We start from the raw sequence: 22,798 nt of genomic DNA on the forward strand, positions 1-22,798 counted from the left end.
TTGATTTCACCTTCTGTTATCGCAGCTTGAGAAGAGTACCTTGCAACCAAATATACACGATCCTCCGGATGAGTAAATTTGTTTCTTGTATCGCCGTGGGCCCGTAGTACAGGCTCCTCCACTTGGCGCTAGTACTGGGACCCCGAGTGATGGGTGCCAAGGCAGGTGCCTAAAGCGGGAGTCGGTCGCCCAATCGACGCTAGTGGAATCACACGCCGTTTAGCATTCACGCGACGACACACAACGAAGCTTCCTCAACACCTTCATTCGAATAAGCACCTAAGCCACTGTCAACCTGCCTCCCGAGCCAGAAGCATCACCGAACTCAATCGCGTTGCCGTATCACAACCCTTGGTACCTGGCACTCAACCAACCCCCTCATAGAGATCCACCACCCCAGACCCCCGGCCGGTTATGGCCGCTCAACTAGAGAGGATATTCATCGATATCCGGAGCAAGTACGTCGTCTTCCTCGCCACCAAACACTTGCGGAAATCACTGGGAATGTCTGTTTAAGATAGAGACTGATGCTTCTCACTCTGGACTAGGCATGAAGATGTGCGGCAGAAGGCTGTGAACGACCTTAAAGTTCACCTAGAAATCTCATCGAGAGGTCACCTCCACCGCCATCCCTCCAGCCTTCGCCTGGAAATACTGATAATCGACGGTGAGCACAGAACTACCGCCGGAACGACTGTCATACTACTATGCGGAGGTCAACCGCAAGGTCTCCGAATTCATACACAGCAATGACAGCGCAGACAAGATCGGCGGCATCCTCTCACTGGGGGTTCTTATCGACGTTGATCACGATGATAGTACCCAAAAGACGACAAGATATGCGAATTACCTGCGATCGATCATGCGCGGGAACGATAACCACTGTATGGTACTGGCGGCGAAGACTCTGGGCCAGCTCGCGGCACCCGGAGGGACCTTGACGTCCGAACTGGTGGAGAGTGAGATGAAGCAAGCACTAGAATGGCTACAGATCGACAGACAGGAGAATCGACGGTTCGCGTCGGTGTTGTTACTCCGGGAGCTTGCGCGGAGCTCGCCCACTCTCATATACGGCTTCATCCCACAAATTCTGGAGCTCATCTGGGTCGCGGTCAGAGACCCCAAGGTTCTGATCCGAGAAACGGCAGCGGAAGCACTCGCTTCTTGCTTGACGATCATGAAGTTTCGCGACCAAAAGAATAGGGACACTTGGTACTTGAAAATTCTGGAAGAGGCTCGGTCAGGACTCAGGATGGGTAGTACGGACGGCATCCACGGAAGCTTGTTGATATACTTGCAGCTGCTGGACTCGGCGGGGATGTTTATGTATGACAGCTACCGGGATTCATGCGACGTCGTTCTCCGGCTTAAGGATCACCGCGACCCGGGAATCCGCCGACTGACAATCAAGATGATTCCCTCGCTCGCGAAATACAGTCCTTCCGATTTCGTCAGCAGCTACCTTCACAAGTTCATGATGCATCTGCAGGCACAACTGAAGAAGAAGGACCCGGAGGAGCGGGGCGCTGCATACAAGGCTATTGGGGACGTCGCGTTGGCCGTTGGGAGCAACATGGGGCCGTATCTTGATGCTATATTGGCGAGTATCAAGGAGGGACTGTCTATCAAGGGCCGAAACCGGGCTCAACGAGCGGAACAGGAGGCTCCGATATTCGAGTGTATCAGTATGCTCGCTACAGCTGTTGGACAGGCCCTCACAAAGTACATGCATGAGCTGCTTGATCTCATCTTCGCCTGTGGATTGAGCGTCAAGCTCACTCAAGCACTCGTTGATCTCTCACATTACATCCCCCCGCTGTTACCCACCATCCAGGAGAGGTTGCTCAACATGATTAGTATTGTGCTGAGCGGGCGACCTTTCAAGCCGCTGGGAAGTCCAGCTAACCCACAACTCGCGGCGCCAGTGTTGACGAGACAGCATAAGGATGGTGTATCGCCCGAAGAGAGAGATGCAGAGATTACATTGGCGCTGCACACGTTGGGCAGCTTTGATTTCACGAGTATGTTCCAATTGAAACAAATATCAATTATTCGGTGACCGTGTCTGATTTTGTGTTCCAGATCACGTGTTGAATGAATTTGTCCGAGATGTCGCTATGAAATATGTCGAAGATGACCACACCGAAGTCCGAAAGGCTGCAGCCTTGACATGTTGTCAACTTTTCGTTCGGGATCCCATCTGTTACCAAACCAGCAACCATGCAATTCAAGTCGTTGGGGAGGTGATGGAGAAGCTATTGACTGTCGCGATTGCCGACCCAGGTACAATCCATAGTTCTCAGCTGCAATTTCCAAGCTGACTCTTTCGGTAGACCCGGAAATCCGCAAGATTGTGCTTCTCTCACTCGATGCCCGTTTCGACCGCCACCTGGCTAAAGCTGAGAACGTCCGGTCGCTGTTCTTGGCTCTGAATGACGAGGTTTTTGCGATCCGAGAGGCAGCAATTACCATTATCGGGCGCCTTACGCTGCATAACCCTGCCTATGTTATGCCGTCGCTGCGAAAGACGTTGATCCAGCTGTTGACTGAGCTCGAGTATTCGAATGTCTCTCGCAACAAAGAAGAGAGCGCCAAGCTACTCAGCCATCTTGTTGCGGCATCGCAGAAGCTCATTCAGCCCTACGTGGAACCCATGGTCACGGTTTTGCTTCCGAAAGCCAGGGATCCCAGTGCTGGTGTTGCGTCGAGCATCATGACCGCTCTCGGAGAGCTTGCTACTGTCGGGGGCGAGAGCATGATCCCATACATTCCCGAATTGATGCCGCTTATCATCGAGACGCTACAAGATCAGAGTTCGCCGGCGAAACGGGATGCTGCCCTGAGGACGCTTGGGCAATTGGCGAGTAATTCCGGATATGTTATCGAACCGTACCTTGAGTACCCCCAGCTGCTCACTATTCTGGTCAACATCGTCAAGACGGAGCAAAATACGACTCTGAGGAAGGAGACAATCAAGTTGATGGGTATCTTGGGTGCATTGGATCCTTACAAGCACCAAACAGTCGAAAACAGCACAGATGCGCACCTGTCGGAGCAGGCTCACTCAGTTACCGATGTTTCACTGATCATGAACGGCCTGACTCCTTCTAGCGAGGAGTACTATCCTACCGTCGTCATCAACTCCCTCATGAATATGGTCAAGGATCCGTCGCTTGGTCAGCATCACTCGTCGGTCATCGAGGCAATCATGAACATCTTCAAAACTCTTGGTTTGAAATGTGTCACCTTCCTGCCACAGATCATTCCCGGTTTCATCGCGGTTACTCGGAGCTGCCCCCCCAGAATGCTTGACCAATACTTCAATAACCTCAGCCTGTTGGTATCGATCGTGAAGCAACATATCCGAAATTTTCTTCCCGAAATCCTTCAGCTCGTCCGTGATTACTGGAATCCTAATTCCACCCTCCAAGGAACAATCCTGAATCTGATAGAATCGATCGCGCATTCCTTGGAGGGCGAGTTTAAGGTACACTTGGCGCAACTACTCCCTCTAATGCTTTCGGTATTGGAGTCGACGAGTCCTTCGGCACCGGCGATATCGGAGAAGGTCCTGCATGCATTCGTCGTGTTTGGATCGAGTAGCGAGGAGTACATGCACCTCATCATACCAGTGATCGTTCGATTGATTGAGAAGCCTGGACAACGAGTTACCACCCGTAAGGCCGCCATGGAGACGATCGCCCGACTGTCTCGGAAGGTCAACATCTCCGACCATGCCTCTCGAATTATCCACCCTCTCTCCCGTGTTCTGATCACTTCCACGCCTGAGCTTCGGGTGGCTGCGCTCGACACACTCTGTGCTCTCGTCTTCCAGTTGGGACACGACTACAATCACTTCATTCCCATGATCAACAAGATTTTGCAGGTGAACAAGATTCAGCACACGAATTACGAGCTGCTTGTTAGCAAGTTATTGAAGGGAGAGCCACTTCCGCAGGATCTGAGCCCAGACGAGAAGTTTGCCGACAAGCCGGACGAGGTGTCATTTGCCGATTTCGGGCCCAAGAAGCTGCCGGTTAATCAACAACATCTCAAGACCGCATGGGAGGCGTCGCAACGATCGACCAAAGAGGATTGGCAAGAGTGGATCAGGAGATTCAGTGTCGAGCTGTTGAAGCAGAGTCCATCTCACGCACTGCGGGCATGTGCCGGTCTTGCCGGTGCCTACTACCCCTTGGCGAGAGACCTTTTCAATGCAGCCTTCGTCTCTTGTTGGACAGAGTTGTATGACCAATTCCAGGAAGAACTTGTGAGGTCGATAGAAACGGCCCTCATTTCGCCTAACATTCCTCCCGAGATTTTACAGATCTTGTTGAACCTGGCGGAATTCATGGAGCATGACGACAAAGCGCTACCGATTGACATTAGGACGTTGGGGGTATACGCTGCTAAGTGCCATGCGTACGCCAAGGCTCTCCATTACAAAGAATTGGAATTCTTACAGGAACCGCAGCCCAGCACCATCGAGGCTCTTATTAGTATCAATAACCTCTTGCAGCAATCGGATGCCGCCATCGGTATTCTGCGTCGGGCGCAAGTTTACAGTGATGTACCTTTGCGGGAGTCGTGGTTCGAGAAGTTGCAACGTTGGGAGGAGGCGTTGAAGGCGTACCAAGAGAAGGAAGTGACGGAACAAAACTCGATTGAAATTACGATGGGAAAGATGCGCTGTCTGCACGCCTTGGGAGAATGGGACCACCTATCGTCTCTGGCGCAAGAGAAATGGAGGACCGCCAACCGGGAAGTGCAGCGACATATTGCCCCCTTGGCTGCTGCTGCTGCATGGGGTCTCGGTCAGTGGAGTCTGATGGACGAATACATCGGCGTCATGAAGGAGCACTCGCCTGACCGCAGTTTCTTCGGTGCTATTCTGGCGCTGCACAGAAATCATTTCGAGGAGGCGGCAAAGCACATCGAGAAAGCACGAGAGGGCCTCGACACGGAGCTTAGTGCACTCGTCGGGGAGAGTTACAACCGTGCCTACAGCGTCATCGTCCGTGTTCAGATGTTGGCCGAGCTCGAGGAGATTATCACGTATAAGCAATGCCACGATCAACCCGAGAAGCAGGAGGTCATGCGGAGGACTTGGACCAAACGTCTGAAGGGATGTCAGCGCAACGTCGAAGTCTGGCAGCGAATGTTGAAGGTCCGGGCTCTAGTCATATCACCGGTGGAGAACATGGACATGTGGATCAAGTTCTCAAATCTGTGCCGGAAATCCGGGAGAATTGGATTGGCCGAGAAATCACTGAATTCACTCCTTCCACTGAACCAGACCATCGACAATGTTGGTACCGCTACAGTACCCCCTCAGGTAACGTATGCACGGTTGAAGTTTATGTGGTCTACCGGATCGCAACAAGCCGCCATCAATCACCTATTGGACTTCACCGAGTCGCTGTCGAATGACCTCCGGATGAACATGGCCCAGCACGGCGGTATCCCACAACCATCTCAGATTCCGCATCACGTCATCGAGAATACGCGATTGCTGTCACGATGCTACCTCAAGCAAGGTGCGTGGCAAGTTTCGCTACATAAGAATTGGCAGACCGAACCAGCAACTGCCTCGAAGATTCTCGATTCGTACAAACAGGCGACACAGTATCATAAGGACTGGTACAAAGCGTGGCATGCTTGGGCTTTGGCCAACTTTGAGGTTGTTACGGCAGCTGCTGGAAGCGAACCAAGCGATGTTCCACTGGCTGTTATCCGGGAACACGTCATTCCGGCTGTTCAGGGATTCTTCAAGTCCATTGCACTATCTTCCGGAAGCTCTCTGCAGGACACGCTTCGACTTCTAACGTTGTGGTTTACTCATGGTGGAAATGCGGAGGTCAACACGCGAGTCACGGAAGGCTTCAATACCATCAGCGTTGACACCTGGCTCGAGGTTATTCCCCAACTTATCGCCAGAATCAACCAACCCGACCCGATTGTCCGCCAAACTATTCACCAACTGTTGTCAGATGTCGGACGGGCGCATCCGCAGGCGCTGGTGTACCCACTTACCGTTGCGGCTAAATCTCAGCTGTCGAGGCGCAAGACTTCCGCGATGCAAATAATGGATAGCATGAAGAGTCATTCGTCGAGACTTGTGGACCAGGCCGAGATTGTCAGTCAGGAGCTGATTCGGGTTGCTGTTTTGTGGCACGAGCTGTGGCATGAGGGTCTGGAAGAGGCGAGTCGACTGTACTTTGGAGACCACAATCCGGACATGATGTTCAAGACGCTGGAGCCGTTGCATGAGATGTTGGAGAGGGTAAATTCACCTTTGTTAACTACCGAAATTGCAAGTCTAACTTGAAACAGGGACCTGAGACGCTGCGAGAAATATCCTTTCACCAAGCATTCGGACGGGACCTCCATGACGCGAAGGAGTGGTGTGTCACATACAAACGAACGAAGGAAGTCGGCGATCTCAACCAAGCTTGGGATTTGTACTACCAAGTTTTTAGAAAAATCAGTAGACAGTTGCCCCAGCTTACTACTCTGGATCTTCAATACGTTTCTCCAAAACTCTTGGCTATCCACGATTTGGATTTGGCGGTACCCGGAACCTACGCAACCGGCAAGCCCATTATCCGGATCATGAACTTCGAGCCGACATTCAACGTTATCACATCTAAGCAGCGGCCTCGAAAATTGACCATCAAGGGAAGCGACGGAACATCGTACCAGTACTTGCTCAAGGGACACGAGGATATTCGGCAGGACGAACGTGTCATGCAGCTTTTCGGTTTGGTCAACACCCTTCTCAGCGTCGATTCGGAGTGTTTCAAGCGACACCTCAACATCCAGCAGTATCCTGTCATTCCGCTTTCACAGAACTCCGGACTGCTGGGATGGGTTCCTGACAGTGATACCCTACACGTGCTCATCAGGGAGTATCGGGAGAGCCGGAAGATCCTTCTGAATATAGAACATCGGATTATGTTGCAGATGGCGCCCGACTACGACAACTTGACATTAATGCAGAAGGTGGAGGTGTTCGGATATGCGCTCGACAACACCACTGGGCAGGATCTCTACCGAGTACTCTGGCTCAAGAGTAAATCATCCGAGGCGTGGCTGGACCGACGGACGAATTACACCCGATCTCTAGGTGTGATGAGCATGGTCGGCTACATTCTGGGACTTGGAGATCGCCACCCGAGTAATTTGATGCTCCACAGAATCACCGGCAAGGTGATCCATATCGATTTCGGCGATTGTTTCGAAGTTGCCATGCACCGCGAGAAGTACCCGGAGAAGGTACCTTTCCGACTTACCCGCATGCTCACCTACGCAATGGAGGTCTCAAACATCGAGGGAAGCTTCCGCACCACCTGCGAAGCAGTCATGAAGGTACTCAGAGAAAATAAGGAGTCTCTGATGGCCGTCCTCGAAGCGTTCATGCACGATCCACTTATGCACTGGCGTCTCGGAACGAAAGAGAGTCCCGTGGTCGATATCGCACTCGCCCCGAACGGCGGCGTCAACATGAACGTCGAGCGGCGCCGCAGTGTTGTCGCCCTTGATCCGGCGGAGTTGGCGAGACTGCGACATCTCGGCAGCGGGGAAGAAGAAGCGGCGGCGAGGTTGAAGCCGGAATTGCAGAACCAACGCGCTATCCAGGTTCTGGAGAGGGTTAAGGCGAAGTTGACCGGAACGGACTTTAAGCCCGATGAGGAGTTGGAGGTGCCGAAGCAGGTGGCGAGGTTGATTGATCAGGCAACGAATTTGGAGAATCTCTGTCAGCATTATATCGGTTCGTTCACCCATCTATTCCTTTCTATTCTGAATTCATGCTAACTTCCGTGTGATAGGATGGTGTTCGTTCTGGTAGAATATTTGCTTTGTGCAGGGTGTGGGAAGGAGGTGGAGGGCAAGGAATTAAACCGGACGAGGTTTACATCTAGCGGCTTATTATGTGCTTTATACTTTACCATATGTTTTACGCGTCTAGGCTTAAAGAGTTTTATTTGGTTTTCTGCGGATGCTTCGCTTGTAGTTGTGGTTGGTCGGTTGGTGCGGTGCAGTACTGGTTTGGCGATTGTTCATGCGCTGCGATTGGTGATCTTGGTTCTTGTTTCTTCGCATCTCTTTTTTTCTTTTCTTTTCTTGTTTGGGCATGATGATTCTTTGTATGATACTCTACTCTACTCACTCTACAAGAGAATGGACAGATGACTCGTCACGATTCCGGGTAGATTTATTCATGGTTGTCAATATGGGAGTAACCAGCTGCATTAACTAAATACCTACTTGGGGCCATCGGAGCGAGAAGAAGAAGCGTGAGAAGAAGAAGGGTTTCTGATACAGACAAGACAAGATGATGATCGTGAGCTCTCCCTCTCCCTCTCCGAGCTCTCGGGTCGGCTTTACCAAGCCGCCAAGCCGTTATCATCATTACAATCCCCGTGACACGTATATAGCGTATCTGCCCAGGATATTTCGCGACATACGTTCCCTAACACGTATATTTCAGCTCCCACATCTCGGAACTCGACGCCACATCTATTACTACTAGAAGTTCCAGTCGGTAGGAGTCGTTGAAGGGGAACGAGCGCAAGTGAACCATTACTGACGTGAAGACAGACACCTCCTGAGGCGGACGATTTCCCTATCCACATACGTATCTACCATTTCAGCGAAGAACTGCTCTATCCACAATTCACGTATCCACAATCCTGATTGGATCCTGATCGGAAACTCAGCGGGCGGTTTCCCCTATCGGCAATCATCGGCGGCGACTCAGCGGCCCGGCAGACATGGACGCTCCTTTTTCACCCTCTCGGCTTGAACAACGGTTCACTCGGACGTCATCACAACATGCCCCACTGACTACGGAATCGCGAGCTGCCTTACGGGCTTCACAACTACACTCGCCACTCCTACGCGCATTCTGGAGTGAAACCATGGAGCGTGCGCTAGTCGGTGCAGTGATCCTTGAGGTTCAAATGGGGAAGCGTGCAGAGGGTGGCTTCAAGAAGGAGACCTTTGAACGCCTGGCCCAAGCAGTCAACCTCAAGAACGACCAGAAGCAAGTTGACACACAACAAGCCAAGAGCAAGTACCATCAAGTAAGCATTCCAGTGGCGATAGGGTTCGGCGGATACTGACTGGTTATAGCTGAAAAAGAAGTTCGATATCTTTTCGGAAATGCTCAAATTCAGTGGCTTTGGGTGGGATGAAGCCCGGGGTATGCCGACAGCGGATGATGATGTCTTCCAGAAGTATATTGAAGCCAACCCGAGAGCAAAGGAGTTCCGTTACAAGCCCTTCAAGTATTATAAGGAATTTCGGGATGTCTTCGCCGCCGGTAGGAGTGCAACTGGTGCAGGTGCAGCCCCTCCGTCTCAGCCCACCGTGCTACCCAATGGCTCTGGTGATGAAGAGCCAATCGACGTTTCTTCTGAGGATGAAACACCGCCATTTGGTACACAACATTCCCTCTCCGCTGTGCAAGGGGCCAATAAACGTAAACGGTTCCGCCGCCCACAGTCGGCTGGCCAGCCCATCGCAGAAGCATTACTGGAGCTCGGCAAGAGTGCGACAGCTCTCAGCGGTCAGGACACGTGCGACCGTGCGGTGGAAGTTGCACTCGAGGATTATAAAAACCTCCCGGCACGGAAGAAGATGCGCCTTTTGCGACTCCTTGAGAACAACACAAAAGCCACAATCTTTCTAGCCATAGGTCCTGGAGAGCTTCGTGATGGCTGGGTGGACTTTAACGATCAGGACAAGAACGAGCTTGTGATGGACATTGTACTTGAGGAGTATAAAAACCTCCCGGTACCGAAGCAGCTACGCCTTTTACTTCTCCTTGAGAACGAGGCGAAAATCACACACTTTCTGAGGATCGGTTCTGGAGAGCTTCGTGACCGCTGGGTGGACTTTCATTGTAGGTGAGGAGAGTGTGGATTCGGAGTTGAAGGATGTCTAGGGTTTTTTTTCTTCTCTAGCTTTCTAGATAAAATTTGTAATCACGCCACATGTCTTTTGCTATTCTAAGTTTACATCGTATGTACAATAGTTCTCACAGACCCTTAAGCCCCGCCGACAATAGTTACCTAGGTACTCCTTTGCGCTCTCAGCCATACGAAACGAATCCGCCGAAGCTGCAGTGCGGCGGCGGCCAGACAACACCCCGTTGTGGGGTTCGGCGATGTGTTCCTAACTATTGCCGACCCATTGTGTCGGTCTGGAAGCAGCACCGAACAGGCTCACGTTTCTGTGGTAACTGCTGGCCAGGGCGGCAGAAGCTCCCCCATAAGAATAAATCGATACCAGCCATTCTCGTGATATGAGGAGAGAAAAAGAGACGGGTTTTCTTTAGCTCTCGTCAAGCCCGTTCGACGAGCGAACACGGCGTTTTTCAAAAATGCAGAGTAAATGATCATCCATTTAGGACCAACCCACGAGTCACGACATCCCATCTTCAATGACCGGCCTCCTTCAGACTCCTTCTATAATACCTGGTATGCAAAATCCACACCGGCGCTAGCAAGACATCCTCTCTATCTGTGTAGGAAGGATTTGTAAAAAGAAATTGCGCCAAAATTATATGGAAACCCCTTGGGAAGTGGGAATGCTGGACCGAAAACTAAATGAATGTAATGAGAAAAAACATTGAAAGATGAGGCCAAAATGAAAACATGCTATGAGATCCTAACTAAATACATACGCTCGCTATGATAAATCAAGAAAAAACAATCACCGGAGGCAACAAATGAAGGCATCACACCGTCCAAAATAGCTCACATCAGGAGCCTTACTCCCCCCGCCCCATTCCCCTTGAGCTTCTCCTCAACATACGCAATAGCCATGCTCAGCCTCTCCGAGCCACCATTGCACGCCCCGCTCTCCAGGTGCATTACCAGCCCACTCAAAGACTTGAAGTCCCTCATATTCTCTCCTCCCTGCCCCAGCAATGAAAACAGCGACGTAGGGCACTTGTAGATCCTCGGCGCGTGTGCAAGCCCCATGAGATGGGTTTCCAGAGCTTTCGGCGATGGAAACTTTTTGTGGCAGATGTGGCACACTTGGCCGAGACAGATGGAGAAGTCCAACTCGTTGATGCTCTGGCCGCCGTATATAGAGCCGGAACGCGGTGTGGAAAAGCCGGAGAGCGGGGGCGTGTATCGGCCCGATAGTGTTCCGGGCGGCGTCCAGATGCCGGAGGAACTGGACGTTGCTTCTGTTGCCGGTGGCGTGAAGATGCCGGGGAAATCAGATATTGACTGTCCGGAGGCAGTTGCAGACGGGGTGGAAAAGCCTGAGCCGGAACGGGGGGTGGAATAGCCGGAGAACTGGGGCGTGGATCGTCCCGAGCGTGTTGCGGACGGCGTCAAGGAGCCGGAGGATTTGGACGTAGACTGTCCGTAGATTGTTTCAGACGGCGTCGAGAAGTTGGAGTAATCAAGGGTGAATGGTCCGGAGAGTGTTGCTGACGGCGTCGAGGAGCCAGAGATATTGGACGTGGGTAACTCCGAGAGCGATTCCACTAGGATCGGAAGAATGTCGGAACTGAAGCTGTCACGGCGAGAACGACATGTGGCCGGGGTCGCGATGATTAGTTCGTCGTCAGAATCCACATCCCAGGGCTCAAGAGCAACGTATTCCCTCCGGATTTCTCCACAACTCCCAGTGGGGGTAGAGATGGCGGACTGTCTCATCTGCTGGCTTTGGGGGGCGCTATATTGGACCTTGAGAACCACGCTACTGGTGTCGTGATGTCGAATTACGTCGTCGATTTTGTACCGATTGGTTTTGGAGGCACAACCGCCGCTCTCGAGGTGCGATAACATGCTACCCTTATTCAGGAATTTTCGTTGGCACTTTGGAAAAGCTAAGCATACGACTGTATACGTATTCTTCTTATGCAACTTAGACTTTTTGTGCACCTCCAATGCTCCGGTTGTTTGGAACAATTGACCACAGGGCTCGCACGAAACAGTAGAGACTCGCTTCCCATGGACAGCGTCGTTTCTGGGATGGTAATTGAGCGCACACTGTGTAGGGAATTCCTGATCGCAATCGATGCAATAGTAATCGACGTTACTCGGGTGCAATGTTTCGCAGTGGTATTCCCATGAAGCCTTGGTGAAGAAGTGCTTTTCTGAGCTTGAGCAATAATATCCTATCAGCTCCGCAAATTCCTTGTGCGGGTCGTCTCTCGTATGCAGTCGTTTCCATGCCAGAGTGCAGCAGAATACTGGCCCGCAGAGAGCGCAGTCCCGGCTCCTGGGTGGATCCTCCTTGTAGGAAAACCTCCGTCGGGGGTCCTTTCCGGTCAGGTTTGATGATGCTTAAGTAAGGAGCTTTTAGCACTCACATTGTCGTCATATTGGCTCATTAATGGGTTGCAGCCATCGCAATCACAGACATCTTCGTCGAATGAACAGTGATCGGATTTCGACGCGATATGCAGCATCAGCCCTTCCATGGTGACGGCGTGAAGGGAACATAGTTTGCAGGCGAGTTTCCCCATTGAACCGATGTCGTGAGTTCGCAATGAAGGATTTAAAGTTCAACTGTAAACGAGGGGTAAGATAGCATCACCCCGCATGCGGCTCCTCGACCCTGTGAAATGCGTCGCCGGCCAATGCAATCAGGAGGTTACACCCGACTTAGAGTTTAGGCATGGGATGTCACTTGCTCTCGCTGCCGGTTGGCGAAAGTTTGCCCATCGGAGATGACGTAGAGATAGCATGAGGGGCAGACTTTGACTTTTTTCTTTTTTCTTTTTCCTAGCATTATTTCGTTGGTGCGCTCATATTGTATCTTCGGGAAAGGCCAGGGCGGAAGGCAAGGAAAGCCACACCGGGCTGTCTGATGAGAGTCGAGTTGGATAGTGGCATGGAAATGGAGCGTGTATATTGCTATAATCTACGGTAGATGGGTCGCATGCAATCAAAGATTAAACAAGAAAAATAATCGGATGTGACGTAGTCTAATATTATAGTTAAGTACTTCTGAATTCAAATAGGATCGAAAAGACAATTTTTTATCTTAAGAAAGGGGTGATGGATTACTTTCATGGCCGAACATGGTCGGACACAGAAGATGAACCCAAGAACAATTCACATTCCAGATCACTCGGCATAATCTCTACATACTAGTACACCTGCTGTTGGCTGGAGACGCAGGGCGACGTTTGACTGCTTGGTACATAGTTCGTTCGAGTGAGTCAGACAGCATTATTATCTATCCAAGAGTGGTTTACTGGCTTGTGGACCGAGAAGCCGTGGTGTGGTGGACAATTGTAGAGTACTCTACTTCATATTTCCTTCCATAAATTGATTAATCCAAGGATTACTTATTCCTTAGCGACTGAGTCACAATCATTAGCGGCCCAGCTCGGATATACTTATTACTTATTAGGCGAGCTCGCTCACCTTCCAAATCCCGGTTGTCTGGCAGTCTAATCTGGCGCCTGAATTTTCACGGGATGATAGGAGATGTTACTCGATACCGTCGCAAAAGAATATGGCAACAGCATCCCACGAAAGCATCCAACCATTTGATTACGTTTACGATTAACCCTCCCAAATATAAGTACAATATGGCCTATCTAGAAAGCAGCAATGAGCAGTGCAACGACTCCCACAAGCGCAAGCGAACTCTTCAGCCCGGCAGCACCGTTGGGAGCATTAGTCTCCTGCGGAGCACCAGATGCCGTCGCATTCGCTGCGGCGGAGCTGGCAGCGGCAGAAGCGGCAGCGGTACCGGTGCCGGAAGCCGAAGCCGAAGCAGCGGCAGTGCCAGAGGCAGAAACACCGCTCGGGCTCGCAACCGACGAGGTCTTGGTCGACTTCGCGCCCTCGACCTCGTCCAACTCGACCTCGGCAGTTCCAACTATCACCTCCTTGGTGTTGACCGTAACCTCACTAGCCCAACCCGTCCCCTTCTCCGCATCGAATCCGACACATCCCCACCCGCCCACCGAGTGCCATCCACAGACCCCCTTCCCGCTGTCCTCATCGACAACCTTGACGCTCGCGCCGGCGTTGGTGCACGCAACGAAGATGCTCGTGATGGCGCTGCCGAACGCCTCGTAGAACAGCTGCTCGTCCGAGGTCGTATCGCCGTCGGACGCCAGGGTCAGGCAGTCTCGGCAGCCCATGCCACCGCTGTACCAGCCGGCGCTGCGGTCGCAGATGCAGTCTGTAGCCTCGTCGAACGAGAGCGGATCGAGCGTTTGACACTTCTGGACGATGTTGACGACGGCATCGCAGCCGCAGTCGGAGAGGACCGTGGGCGAGAGCGTCTTGGCCGGCTTCGGGGGGCCCATGTTGGCGACTGCGCTCGCGGTGACCGTGACGGCGAAGAGGAGGAAGGACAGAGGGTTCATGGTGTTGATTATATTGGTTTACTGGAAGGTCGTACTTTTTAGGTATGGTAATTATTTCGTGGATGAATGAAGAACGAATGTGGGTTGCTCGAAGCAGGTAGCGAATGAATGAGTGACTTACAACCGACGAAGGAGTGTGGTTTTGAGAAGAGAAAAGGAAAGGGAACCAGATTTTCGGGATCCTTAAATACCATGATGGACGCCCCCACTTTCCATCTTTGTGAGATGCTAGTCTCCAGGAGAAAGTGATCGTGAATACGCTTGTTTTCAGGAATCCAAGCGAGTCTGCACAGGGATGTATGGGGCAAGGGGAAGGTAGGCGCTTCTTCATAAGTGATCACCATCCGAGAAGACACTACATATCCGTCTCAGCCGGTGTAACTAAGGCTTACTCCGAACGCCCGGCTCGGATCTCGAGAAAAGGTCACAGACTCTACCGTATGGCTTGAGGAGAACTGAGTTATCGCAAACCTATTTGAACACTTGGAGCGTTGGAGTTGAACGCGACGGTCCATGTTTTCCTCCGGGTCCGGCATCTTAGAAAGTCCAAGAAGATTGAAGTAGAGTGACATCTCATGATGCGGACAATCACATGATGGGTATCTAAGGCTTCTCTGGGACGGAGATGAAGTATTTCCCCATCCTGCACCTTTCCTTATTCACAGGCCCACTAGATATCCAGAGTTATTACGTTGTAGTCGGGGAGGGCTCAAGGCTCTCTGCGTCGGCGCTCTGTCGTTTATTCGAGGGAAGGCTTGATCACGGGATGTCGTCACGAATGACCACATGCACAAAGCGGGACTCATCACGACCAGTCTCACAATCACCTGCGCAAAAAAAAAATCAGTCACTCTGGGCGTAGAAACGCTTTATTGCCCCAAAAAGTTATTGGAAACGGTCAGAAGCCTCGTTCGATGTAGGTACGTAGGAAGTTATGACTGGGCAGCCCTATGGCTAGTGCCATCTGCAGCTGGTCCTGTCCGGACAATAAAGACCTTTTGTCCCCCAGAAAGACTCGCGCTCTTTGGCCACGACTCTAAACACTTACGCTCGCTATACTATTACACACAAACCCATCGTACGGACCGGTATCGGCCATGCCAGTCTCGTATATCCCCTCGCAATTGGAGGCGCCAGCTACAGCTGCGTTAACGCTGCGGGCCTCACCATTCAAACTCCTACTCGACGATGCCAAGCTCGTTTTGTCGTTGGTTCGCTGGATTCCGGGAATCTTCCTTCCTCTCCGCTCTAAAAACCGGTAACTTTGGCTGTATTCCTCCTTCTCTACCTCTTCCCGCGCTGATATGATCTCTCCGACAGCTATGCCGAATCCTCCCCCACCCGCGCAAATCTCCAAGACATCTCCCTCCACATCTCCCTCTTCTTCCTCACCATCTCCGCCTTGAGTCTGGGGGCTAGAATCCTTCTTGCCTTTCCGGGATGGGTGACGATCCTCTATGCCCTCGTCTGTTGGCTGGCTTTGATGGCACTCTGCCGCCCCCTCAACTACGGCCCACGGGTCCTCCACAGCGCCGTCGACCTCACCGCCTATCCCACACACCCACGGGAGCGCTGGATCTTCGTCAACGGCATATGCGCGGGCACCCGATGGCTACAGGAGAACCTGGACATGATCAGCACTATCTTCCGACGGCCTGTCACGGGGGTGCATAACCGCACATATGGACTCATATTCGATCTTTTTGAGTGTCTGGTACAGAGGGATTTTTCGTATATGACCGATGATATTCGCATCGCGTATAATACTCTCAAGGAGACGCTGCTGGACGAGGACGTGGATAAGGTAGTTCTCGTGACGCACTCGCAAGGCGGGATCATTGTGGCCGCGGCGGTGGATGCCCTGTGCGCTGATCTCCCGCCGGCTGCGTTTGACAAGTTGGAGATTTACACGTTCGGGTGGGTTCACCCCCCTCCTTAGATGTAGATACTTGAGGTACATACTTAAAGTGAATGGGTACTAACGAGACACAGCTGCGCGGCAAACCACTTCAACAACCCACCGCGATGTATCCAATGCCACAACGGCTCCTGCAACCCTCTCCCGGGGCTCCCGCGACACCCGCCCAGCAACAAGCGGCAAATCTCGGTAATAGAGCACTACGCCAACTCCAACGAATTCGTTGCGCGTCTAGGAGTCCTCCGGTTCGTCAAGGGCCAGGGCGAGAACGAGTTTGTGGGCAAGGTCTTTACGCGCCTGGGCGAGAGCGGCCATCTCTTCTGTCAACATTATCTCGATCCTATGTTTGGCGACCATGCGACATTTTTGGATGAGGAGGTCGTCGTGGAGGAGGGCGTGGTGGTGGGAAGGGCGGCTGATGCCCAGGGCGTGGAGGGAGTAAGGGATGGGGAGCGGCAGAGTGAACGAGCGAGGGGAACTACTGTCAGGGACTTGAGTAAGCTATGGTGGTATAAGGATGGCAGGGTGCCGCCGCCGGCAGTGGTGTAGGATTCGGACGTGGAGGTTTGTCCCGGTCATTCGTTTAGTCAGTTTCATTTGTCATTCGACGACCCGACGGCTTGTGGAGCTTTCTTTTGTCTGAGGTATTGCATTGATTAGTTGTGTGTTTCTGTGCTGGTTTATACCCATGATTATCGCGATGTTTGTATTGGATCGTATGTTAGAGTAGATAGAGTCATGATTTAGGATTGGCATGTATGATTGATGTATGTATGCAGATATACCGGATCTGACTACAGGGGTAATGTGGTGGTAGAGTGTAACTGTAAATTGTAACATCTCACTCAAGAGTTATAAATCCATTTGTTTTATTTCCTGTTTGGGTAATAACCTGTTCACCAAGCGCAAGAAAGTAGAAATGAGACTACCTCTCAAGTCAGCTATCACGGCAACATCATCGAAGTCCATTCTCTGTTCTCTCGTTTTTTTTGCATGTACTTTCCCTTGGTGAGATCAAGACGGGGCCGGGCGGATGGCACAGGGGAACCGGCGGCCACTGGCCAGCAGTCGCGGAATGTGGGGAGGAACAGTTATGTAACTGCCATGATCTACGGTAATGAGGTCGAATCCAAAGATGATCAAACAAAAACAGAAAGATATCATCCAAGATCTACAGTTCACGCAAAGGGATGTACTTCATGCCTCAAGGACCAATCATGCCCACACATCAGCCGGCTCGAACCTAGAGTATGTTCTGATGCGTCGACGCTCAGGTTTCAGCTTCCGCGATCATCAGCTCCCAAACATCGATACGAGGTCCGTCACGCTACGTGTATCCCGCAGCTCCAATCATCACCTGGGGCACCAAACATTTTTCAGCTTTCGGGCGACGACTCGACGAGGAATGTGCTATATTTTGAGTTGAGGCGCGCGGCCAATCATGCTCGGCTGATCTGCCCGCGTGCGTGCGTCATGCGAAAAAGCGCGGGGCGCCGGCGCACATACATATTCCAATATAAAACCTGTCGGTTCCCTGGCATGGGCAGTGGGGGCCTGGCTGCTGCGGTTCAAAATACAAGAAAACCCTATACATATATCTTCCATGTCCTTCCGCTGGATCAAGAACATTCGATCGCGTATTTCACGTAAAGCTCAGTCCACCATGGCCACCTCCAACCCGCAAGCGCAAGCTCAAGCTCAAGCCCCGCTCGTCTCTGCCTTCTCTGCCGAGGGCGACGAATTTACCACCGAAGGCATCCGCCTCTGCCGCGCCTTTTGGGACCACTTCTGGTCTCCTGGGCATAACCACTTCGTCACCGCCAAGGCTAGCAGCGAGACGGTCGGCGACTGGAACGGCTACACCCTCTGGCCGTTCGTGATCGGCATCGAGGCGCTACTCGAGGGGGAGGCCGCGGCGCCAGGACGCTTCACCGCTGAGATACACACAGCGCTAGAGGCGTGCGAGAAGTATAAATCCACGGCGAGAAGCGGGGCGTACACTGCTTGGGTGTATTTCGAGGGGAACGATGACGTTTACTACGGTGAGTTTCTTCTTCGGGAAGGTGGGGGGACCTGAGGCTAATTTTTTAATGGGTAGACGACGATGCGCAACTCGCCATCGCACTGCTCCGCGCTTACGAGCTCCCCTCCACGCGGAAGCGGGAATACCTCACTCGGGCCGCCACGATAGTGACGTTCCTGCAGACCGGCTGGGATGCGGCGCGCGGCGGCATGCGCTGGCACGTCGCCAAACCGGATGCACGGAACGCCTGCACCACGAACCTCTCCGCCATCGCTGCAATAAAGCTCGTGAAGGCGGGCGGGGGTGGTCTAAACACCGAGACACTCCTCGCGTACGCCAGAAAGTGTGTCGACTGGACGGTCAATACGCTGAGTCTCGAAAGCGGGCTGATCAAGGACGGCGCTGGCGGCGGGCCCACGTGGACTTACAACACCGGCACGGTGCTCTATGCGATCTGCCAGCTGCGTGCGTTTGGGGACGACAGGAGTCAGCAGGCACTCGTGCTCGCCGAGGCGGCGTGCGATCGCCAAAAGAGCCTGTTCGATCAGACCACGCCCAAGGCGAGGTTGGAGGTGCGGTATTGGTGGGATTCGACGTTCTTTGTGCATCTGCTCATGGAGGGGCTCGTCGAATTTGTGGAGGTTTTTGGATCCCAGTTTCCCGAGACCGCGGCGAAGGCGAGGGAGGAGGTGAAGCGCCACACCAGGTACATGGTCCAGTACCTAAAGGGCAAGGATGGGTTGTACGTGCGGAACTTGAGGCTGTATGTCATCTCGATGGAGCATGTGAAGATGTTCCATACGATGACCGGGGATACAAACAGACAGGCCGCACTGGATGAGAGTGAAAGGTGGAAAGATGCGGAGAGTCTCAAGCTGCCGGTGGCGCAGAGGGGGGTCGCTAAGACGCTGCTCGGGAACGGTGGCATGGCGAGATGTTTGTTGATTGCCGGGAGGATCTCATAGGTTTTTAGTTTTAGTTTTGCTTAATCTGTAAGCGTATCCAGCCTATCTGGACCATGACGATGCGGGTCTCTGGTTTTTTTGCTCTTTAATCATCAATAAATTTGATTTATGTAAATCATGGCAGTTACAAGACCGGTTCCTCATGATTGTCCTTCCTGCACATGGTTGACTCGACGTGAGTTCCCCAATGCCCTCCGCCCAGTCCCTGCGGATCTTAGGGTTTCCCTATCTGTCAAATACCGGTATAATGGTCAAGCGCGAGTGATCTCGCGTGTGTCGGCTACACCCGGTTGTCAAGCTCCCATGTGCAACATGTGAACCGGACGTCATTCCATACCCGAGCTGTCTAACTACTGCCTCCTCCGCCGGTCAACGCACCATCTTCACTTACACGCACACAATGCTTCTACCCGCAATCCGCACGACTCTTCCGCGGCTTTCCCCCGCCGCGGTCGCAGCCAGCGCCCGTTTCTACTCTACGCCATCCCACGATGTATCCAAGCTCTCCGTCATCGGCGCCGGACAGATGGTACCTATCCTACGCTCCCCTCCCCTTCCTACGACGACGGACCCTTTAATGACAACCAATGCAGGGTCTAGGAATCGCGCTCGTGGCCGCCCGCACCGCCCAGGTCCCTGTAACCCTAATCGACAACAACCCCGCCTCGCTCCAAAAGTCGCAAACCTTCCTATCGCGGCTGCTCGAAAAAGAAATTTCCAAATCGCGACTCACGGCATCTGAGGCGGAGGCCATCCAGGCGCGGATCACGACAACAACCGACCTCTCGGCCGCAGCGGAGGCGGACTTCATCATCGAGGCGGTGCCGGAGATCCCCGCGCTGAAGAAAGACCTATTCTCCCGCCTCGCGGAGCTAGCGGGGAGCAACGCCACACTAGCCACGAACACCAGCTCCATCTCCATCACCAGCATTGCCGCGGCCGCCCACGGCGCCGAGGACCGCGTCGTCGCCACCCACTTCATGAACCCCGTGCCGGTGCAGAAGGGCGTTGAGATCATCGCCGGCCTGCAGACCTCGCCGGCCACGCTTGCCCGCGCCGTCGCGTTCGTCCGTGCTATGGGCAAGATCCCCGCCGTCTCCAAGGACGCGCCAGGGTTCCTCGCGAATCGCATCTTGATGCCGTATATCAACGAGGCGGTCGTGTGCCTCGAGACGGGTGTGGGCGAGAGGGATGATATCGACAGCATCATGAAGAACGGGACAAACGTGCCTATGGGCCCGCTTCAGCTGGCGGATTTCATTGGGCTGGATACGTGCTTGGCAATCATGAAGGTGCTGTACGAGGACACCGCCGATAGTAAATATCGGCCGGCGACGCTGCTGAAGAAGTATGTCGATGCTGGGTGGCTGGGGAAGAAGAGTGGGAAGGGCTTTTACGAGTACAAGTGAGGGGAGGGAGAAGTGGGCGTCGTTGTAGAAGTATTGACGGGATCAGCAAAGCGGTGTGTTTCGTGGTGAGGCAGATATTTTTGGGGCTTGCAAGTACAATCTAAGCTTGATCTACAATCTCACAATCTCACACGCTCACTCGGAAGCTCTGCTGTCAAATCAAAATATGGCAACCCAGCTAATTCAGCGCTTGACTAAAGTTGAGTTGGATAGTGATTCAAATCCACCTACAGTCTAAATAGACTGAATGCGAGAATGACGAAGCAAAGCAAAAAACAGTTCATTCAAATTCGTAAAACCATTTGGGGCTATATATCAGGTATTCCCTCGCCTGGCGCATACTCATAAACCTAACCCTGCTCGACCAGTGCAGGGTGTATATCAACATTAACCAATCCTCCCACCAGAAGATTTCCCATCAAATCCCCCCAGTCTTCCCCGGCCTGTACAGCGTGTATATCAACCGGCCCACCTCCCCCAGCAGAATCTTGCTCATAAACTACCTCCCACTCCCCACGATCATCCACTTCCTGGGAGGAGGGAGGATATATATAGCGGTTTGAATGCTCTCCATCTTACACCCCCTCCTGCTTCGTAAAGATCCACCACGTGGCATGCGGCTGCAGCGCATCCCTCTCGTCGCCCAGGACCTTGTAACCTGCCAACCCTGCCACCATGACACTCTGCAAGACCTCACCGTTATCGTCAATCTTGACGCCGACCTCAACGTATGCATTTGGGATCTCCTCACTATCCACCCTCGGGATCCACTCGGCATCGTTTCCAAATGGTACCTTTCGCCGCTTGCTATGCCCACCGGCGCCTTTTAGCTGCCACTTCCCATCCATGTCAAACGCGCAGAAATACATCAGCCAGCCCGAGATGTAGTTCGGCCCGCTCCCGCCAAACTCGCGGTGGCAGATGCGGTCGAAGAAGTCGCGGATCTCGGCTTGTCGCTGCGGGTTGGGTGCGGCGGCGGAGAAGGTGGAGAAGGCGCCCGCGAAGTTCTCAAGGAGAGGTGTGAGTAAGGAGCACCAGGCGTGCAGGTGCGGGTGTTTATCGGCCGTGACGAAAGTCTGGAGTTTTTGGAGGCGGCGCTGCAGGGAGAGCCAGTCCTCCCAGGTGCCGAGGAGGGTCACCGATGGGATCCCGCGCATCAACATGCATTTGTACGAGAAGTAGCTTTTCAGCGTCGCTGTTCGCTGCCGAGTCAGCAACTTCGCACCCTCGGATGCATGGAGGAGACAGGAATCATCACACCCATCATCACGACCGCGCCCACGATGCGATCGGTCTCCGTAGTCGTCGAGAACCCGGGCACGATCCACTCCCTCAGTTCGGGATCCTTGACATTCTTTTCCAGCAGTCCCCCAAACTGCCCTGCGATATCTCCCCAGTCCACGAAATGCCTCCGAGGATACCCGCATCAGCCACTCCCGCTTTTCCACGCACGGAAGGCCTCACCGACTCTCTCTCTCTGTCTCCCCGGTAAAAACTTACCTAGTCCCGTTCTTCCGGATGGTAAGCTCCTTCTGCCCCTCATGCGCAACAAAATGCCCGCGCAGACCCTCCGCATTCGCCTCCACAAAGCTTGAGAACTGGCACATGATAGCGATCCACATGTCGTCAGGCCGCAGTACCAAATGCTGATGCGTGTTGTACGCCTGCATGCAGGCGTTAACGAAGCCATTGTGAGACTCGACGAGCTGCGGCAGGTCCGAGTCGGTGAGGGAGGTCTGGAGGAGCTCCGACAGGGAAGAGCTGGCTTTGGGGGCCAGGTGGTGCAGGGAGCTGGTGGCGGAGAGGGGGCGGCCGTGCCCCGCTTTGTACGGGGTCGTGGGGTCGCGGGGTGAGAGGCGACTTGGAAAGTTACCGGCATGATCGTGGTAGGTATGTAAGTGGGCAATGTCTGGGGACGGACTCGGGAAAGAAAAATTCGAAGCGGGGCGGCTGTTTATATCCACGACCTCAATAGCAAGGCGGGGAGCAGCATTGGTGGTACAACCATAGAGCCGCAGACCTTGCAGTGAATCAACCAATGAGTTTCACGAACCAGGGATGATCATCGATCTTTCAGCTGGAGCCTGGAGGTCCCGTTGCGCGTCCTCTTGGATGTCTCGTGAC

The 22,798-nt window shown here is 53.0% G+C and overlaps 7 protein-coding genes across 7 annotated transcripts; 4 read left to right on the forward strand and 3 right to left on the reverse strand.

Moving 5' to 3' along the window:
• Window positions 1–211: 211 nt before the first annotated feature.
• On the forward strand, window positions 212–8,210 carry BZA05DRAFT_182489 (armadillo-type protein). The gene is made up of 7 exons (XM_051479319.1): window positions 212–458; window positions 549–613; window positions 678–2,021; window positions 2,083–2,283; window positions 2,334–6,283; window positions 6,334–7,771; window positions 7,830–8,210. The coding sequence occupies exons 1-7, from the start codon at window positions 415–417 to the stop codon at window positions 7,847–7,849; spliced, it is 7,062 nt and encodes a 2,353-aa protein (XP_051335555.1). The 5' UTR covers window positions 212–414; the 3' UTR covers window positions 7,850–8,210.
• Window positions 8,211–10,388: 2,178 nt separating this feature from the next.
• BZA05DRAFT_477190 (uncharacterized protein) lies at window positions 10,389–12,646 on the reverse strand. Its single transcript, XM_051488293.1, has 2 exons — window positions 12,341–12,646; window positions 10,389–12,290 (listed from the first exon to the last, which is right to left on the reverse strand). The coding sequence occupies exons 1-2, from the start codon at window positions 12,494–12,496 to the stop codon at window positions 10,764–10,766; spliced, it is 1,683 nt and encodes a 560-aa protein (XP_051335556.1). The 5' UTR covers window positions 12,497–12,646; the 3' UTR covers window positions 10,389–10,763.
• Window positions 12,647–13,434: 788 nt separating this feature from the next.
• BZA05DRAFT_477191 (uncharacterized protein) lies at window positions 13,435–14,646 on the reverse strand. Its single transcript, XM_051488294.1, has one exon. The coding sequence runs from the start codon at window positions 14,357–14,359 to the stop codon at window positions 13,580–13,582; it is 780 nt and encodes a 259-aa protein (XP_051335557.1). The 5' UTR covers window positions 14,360–14,646; the 3' UTR covers window positions 13,435–13,579.
• Window positions 14,647–15,465: 819 nt separating this feature from the next.
• Window positions 15,466–16,751, forward strand: BZA05DRAFT_321457 (uncharacterized protein; the record flags this gene model as incomplete). The annotated part of the gene is made up of 3 exons (XM_051480451.1): window positions 15,466–15,617; window positions 15,680–16,276; window positions 16,352–16,751. Coding segments are annotated over 3 exons (1,149 nt in total), but the record flags the coding sequence as incomplete, so codon positions are not given.
• Window positions 16,752–17,940: 1,189 nt separating this feature from the next.
• On the forward strand, window positions 17,941–19,265 carry BZA05DRAFT_343644 (glycosyl hydrolase family 76-domain-containing protein; the record flags this gene model as incomplete). The annotated part of the gene is made up of 2 exons (XM_051481091.1): window positions 17,941–18,319; window positions 18,376–19,265. 2 exons carry the CDS (start codon window positions 17,941–17,943, stop codon window positions 19,263–19,265), a joined length of 1,269 nt encoding a protein of 422 aa, XP_051335559.1.
• Window positions 19,266–19,752: 487 nt separating this feature from the next.
• BZA05DRAFT_319736 (3-hydroxyacyl-CoA dehydrogenase) lies at window positions 19,753–20,668 on the forward strand (the record flags this gene model as incomplete). Its single annotated transcript, XM_051480426.1, has 2 exons — window positions 19,753–19,794; window positions 19,859–20,668. Coding segments are annotated over 2 exons (852 nt in total), but the record flags the coding sequence as incomplete, so codon positions are not given.
• A 213-nt stretch (window positions 20,669–20,881) lies between these two features.
• BZA05DRAFT_410770 (uncharacterized protein) lies at window positions 20,882–22,717 on the reverse strand. Its single transcript, XM_051484934.1, has 3 exons — window positions 22,175–22,717; window positions 21,935–22,083; window positions 20,882–21,869 (listed from the first exon to the last, which is right to left on the reverse strand). Exons 1-3 carry the CDS (start codon window positions 22,342–22,344, stop codon window positions 21,250–21,252), a joined length of 939 nt encoding a protein of 312 aa, XP_051335561.1. The 5' UTR covers window positions 22,345–22,717; the 3' UTR covers window positions 20,882–21,249.
• Between the last annotated feature and the right edge of the window lie 81 nt (window positions 22,718–22,798).

This window comes from Tricharina praecox, assembly GCF_024521635.1.
Source record: "Tricharina praecox strain CBS 144465 chromosome Unknown BZA05scaffold_33, whole genome shotgun sequence".
Lineage (NCBI taxonomy): Eukaryota > Fungi > Ascomycota > Pezizomycetes > Pezizales > Pyronemataceae > Tricharina > Tricharina praecox.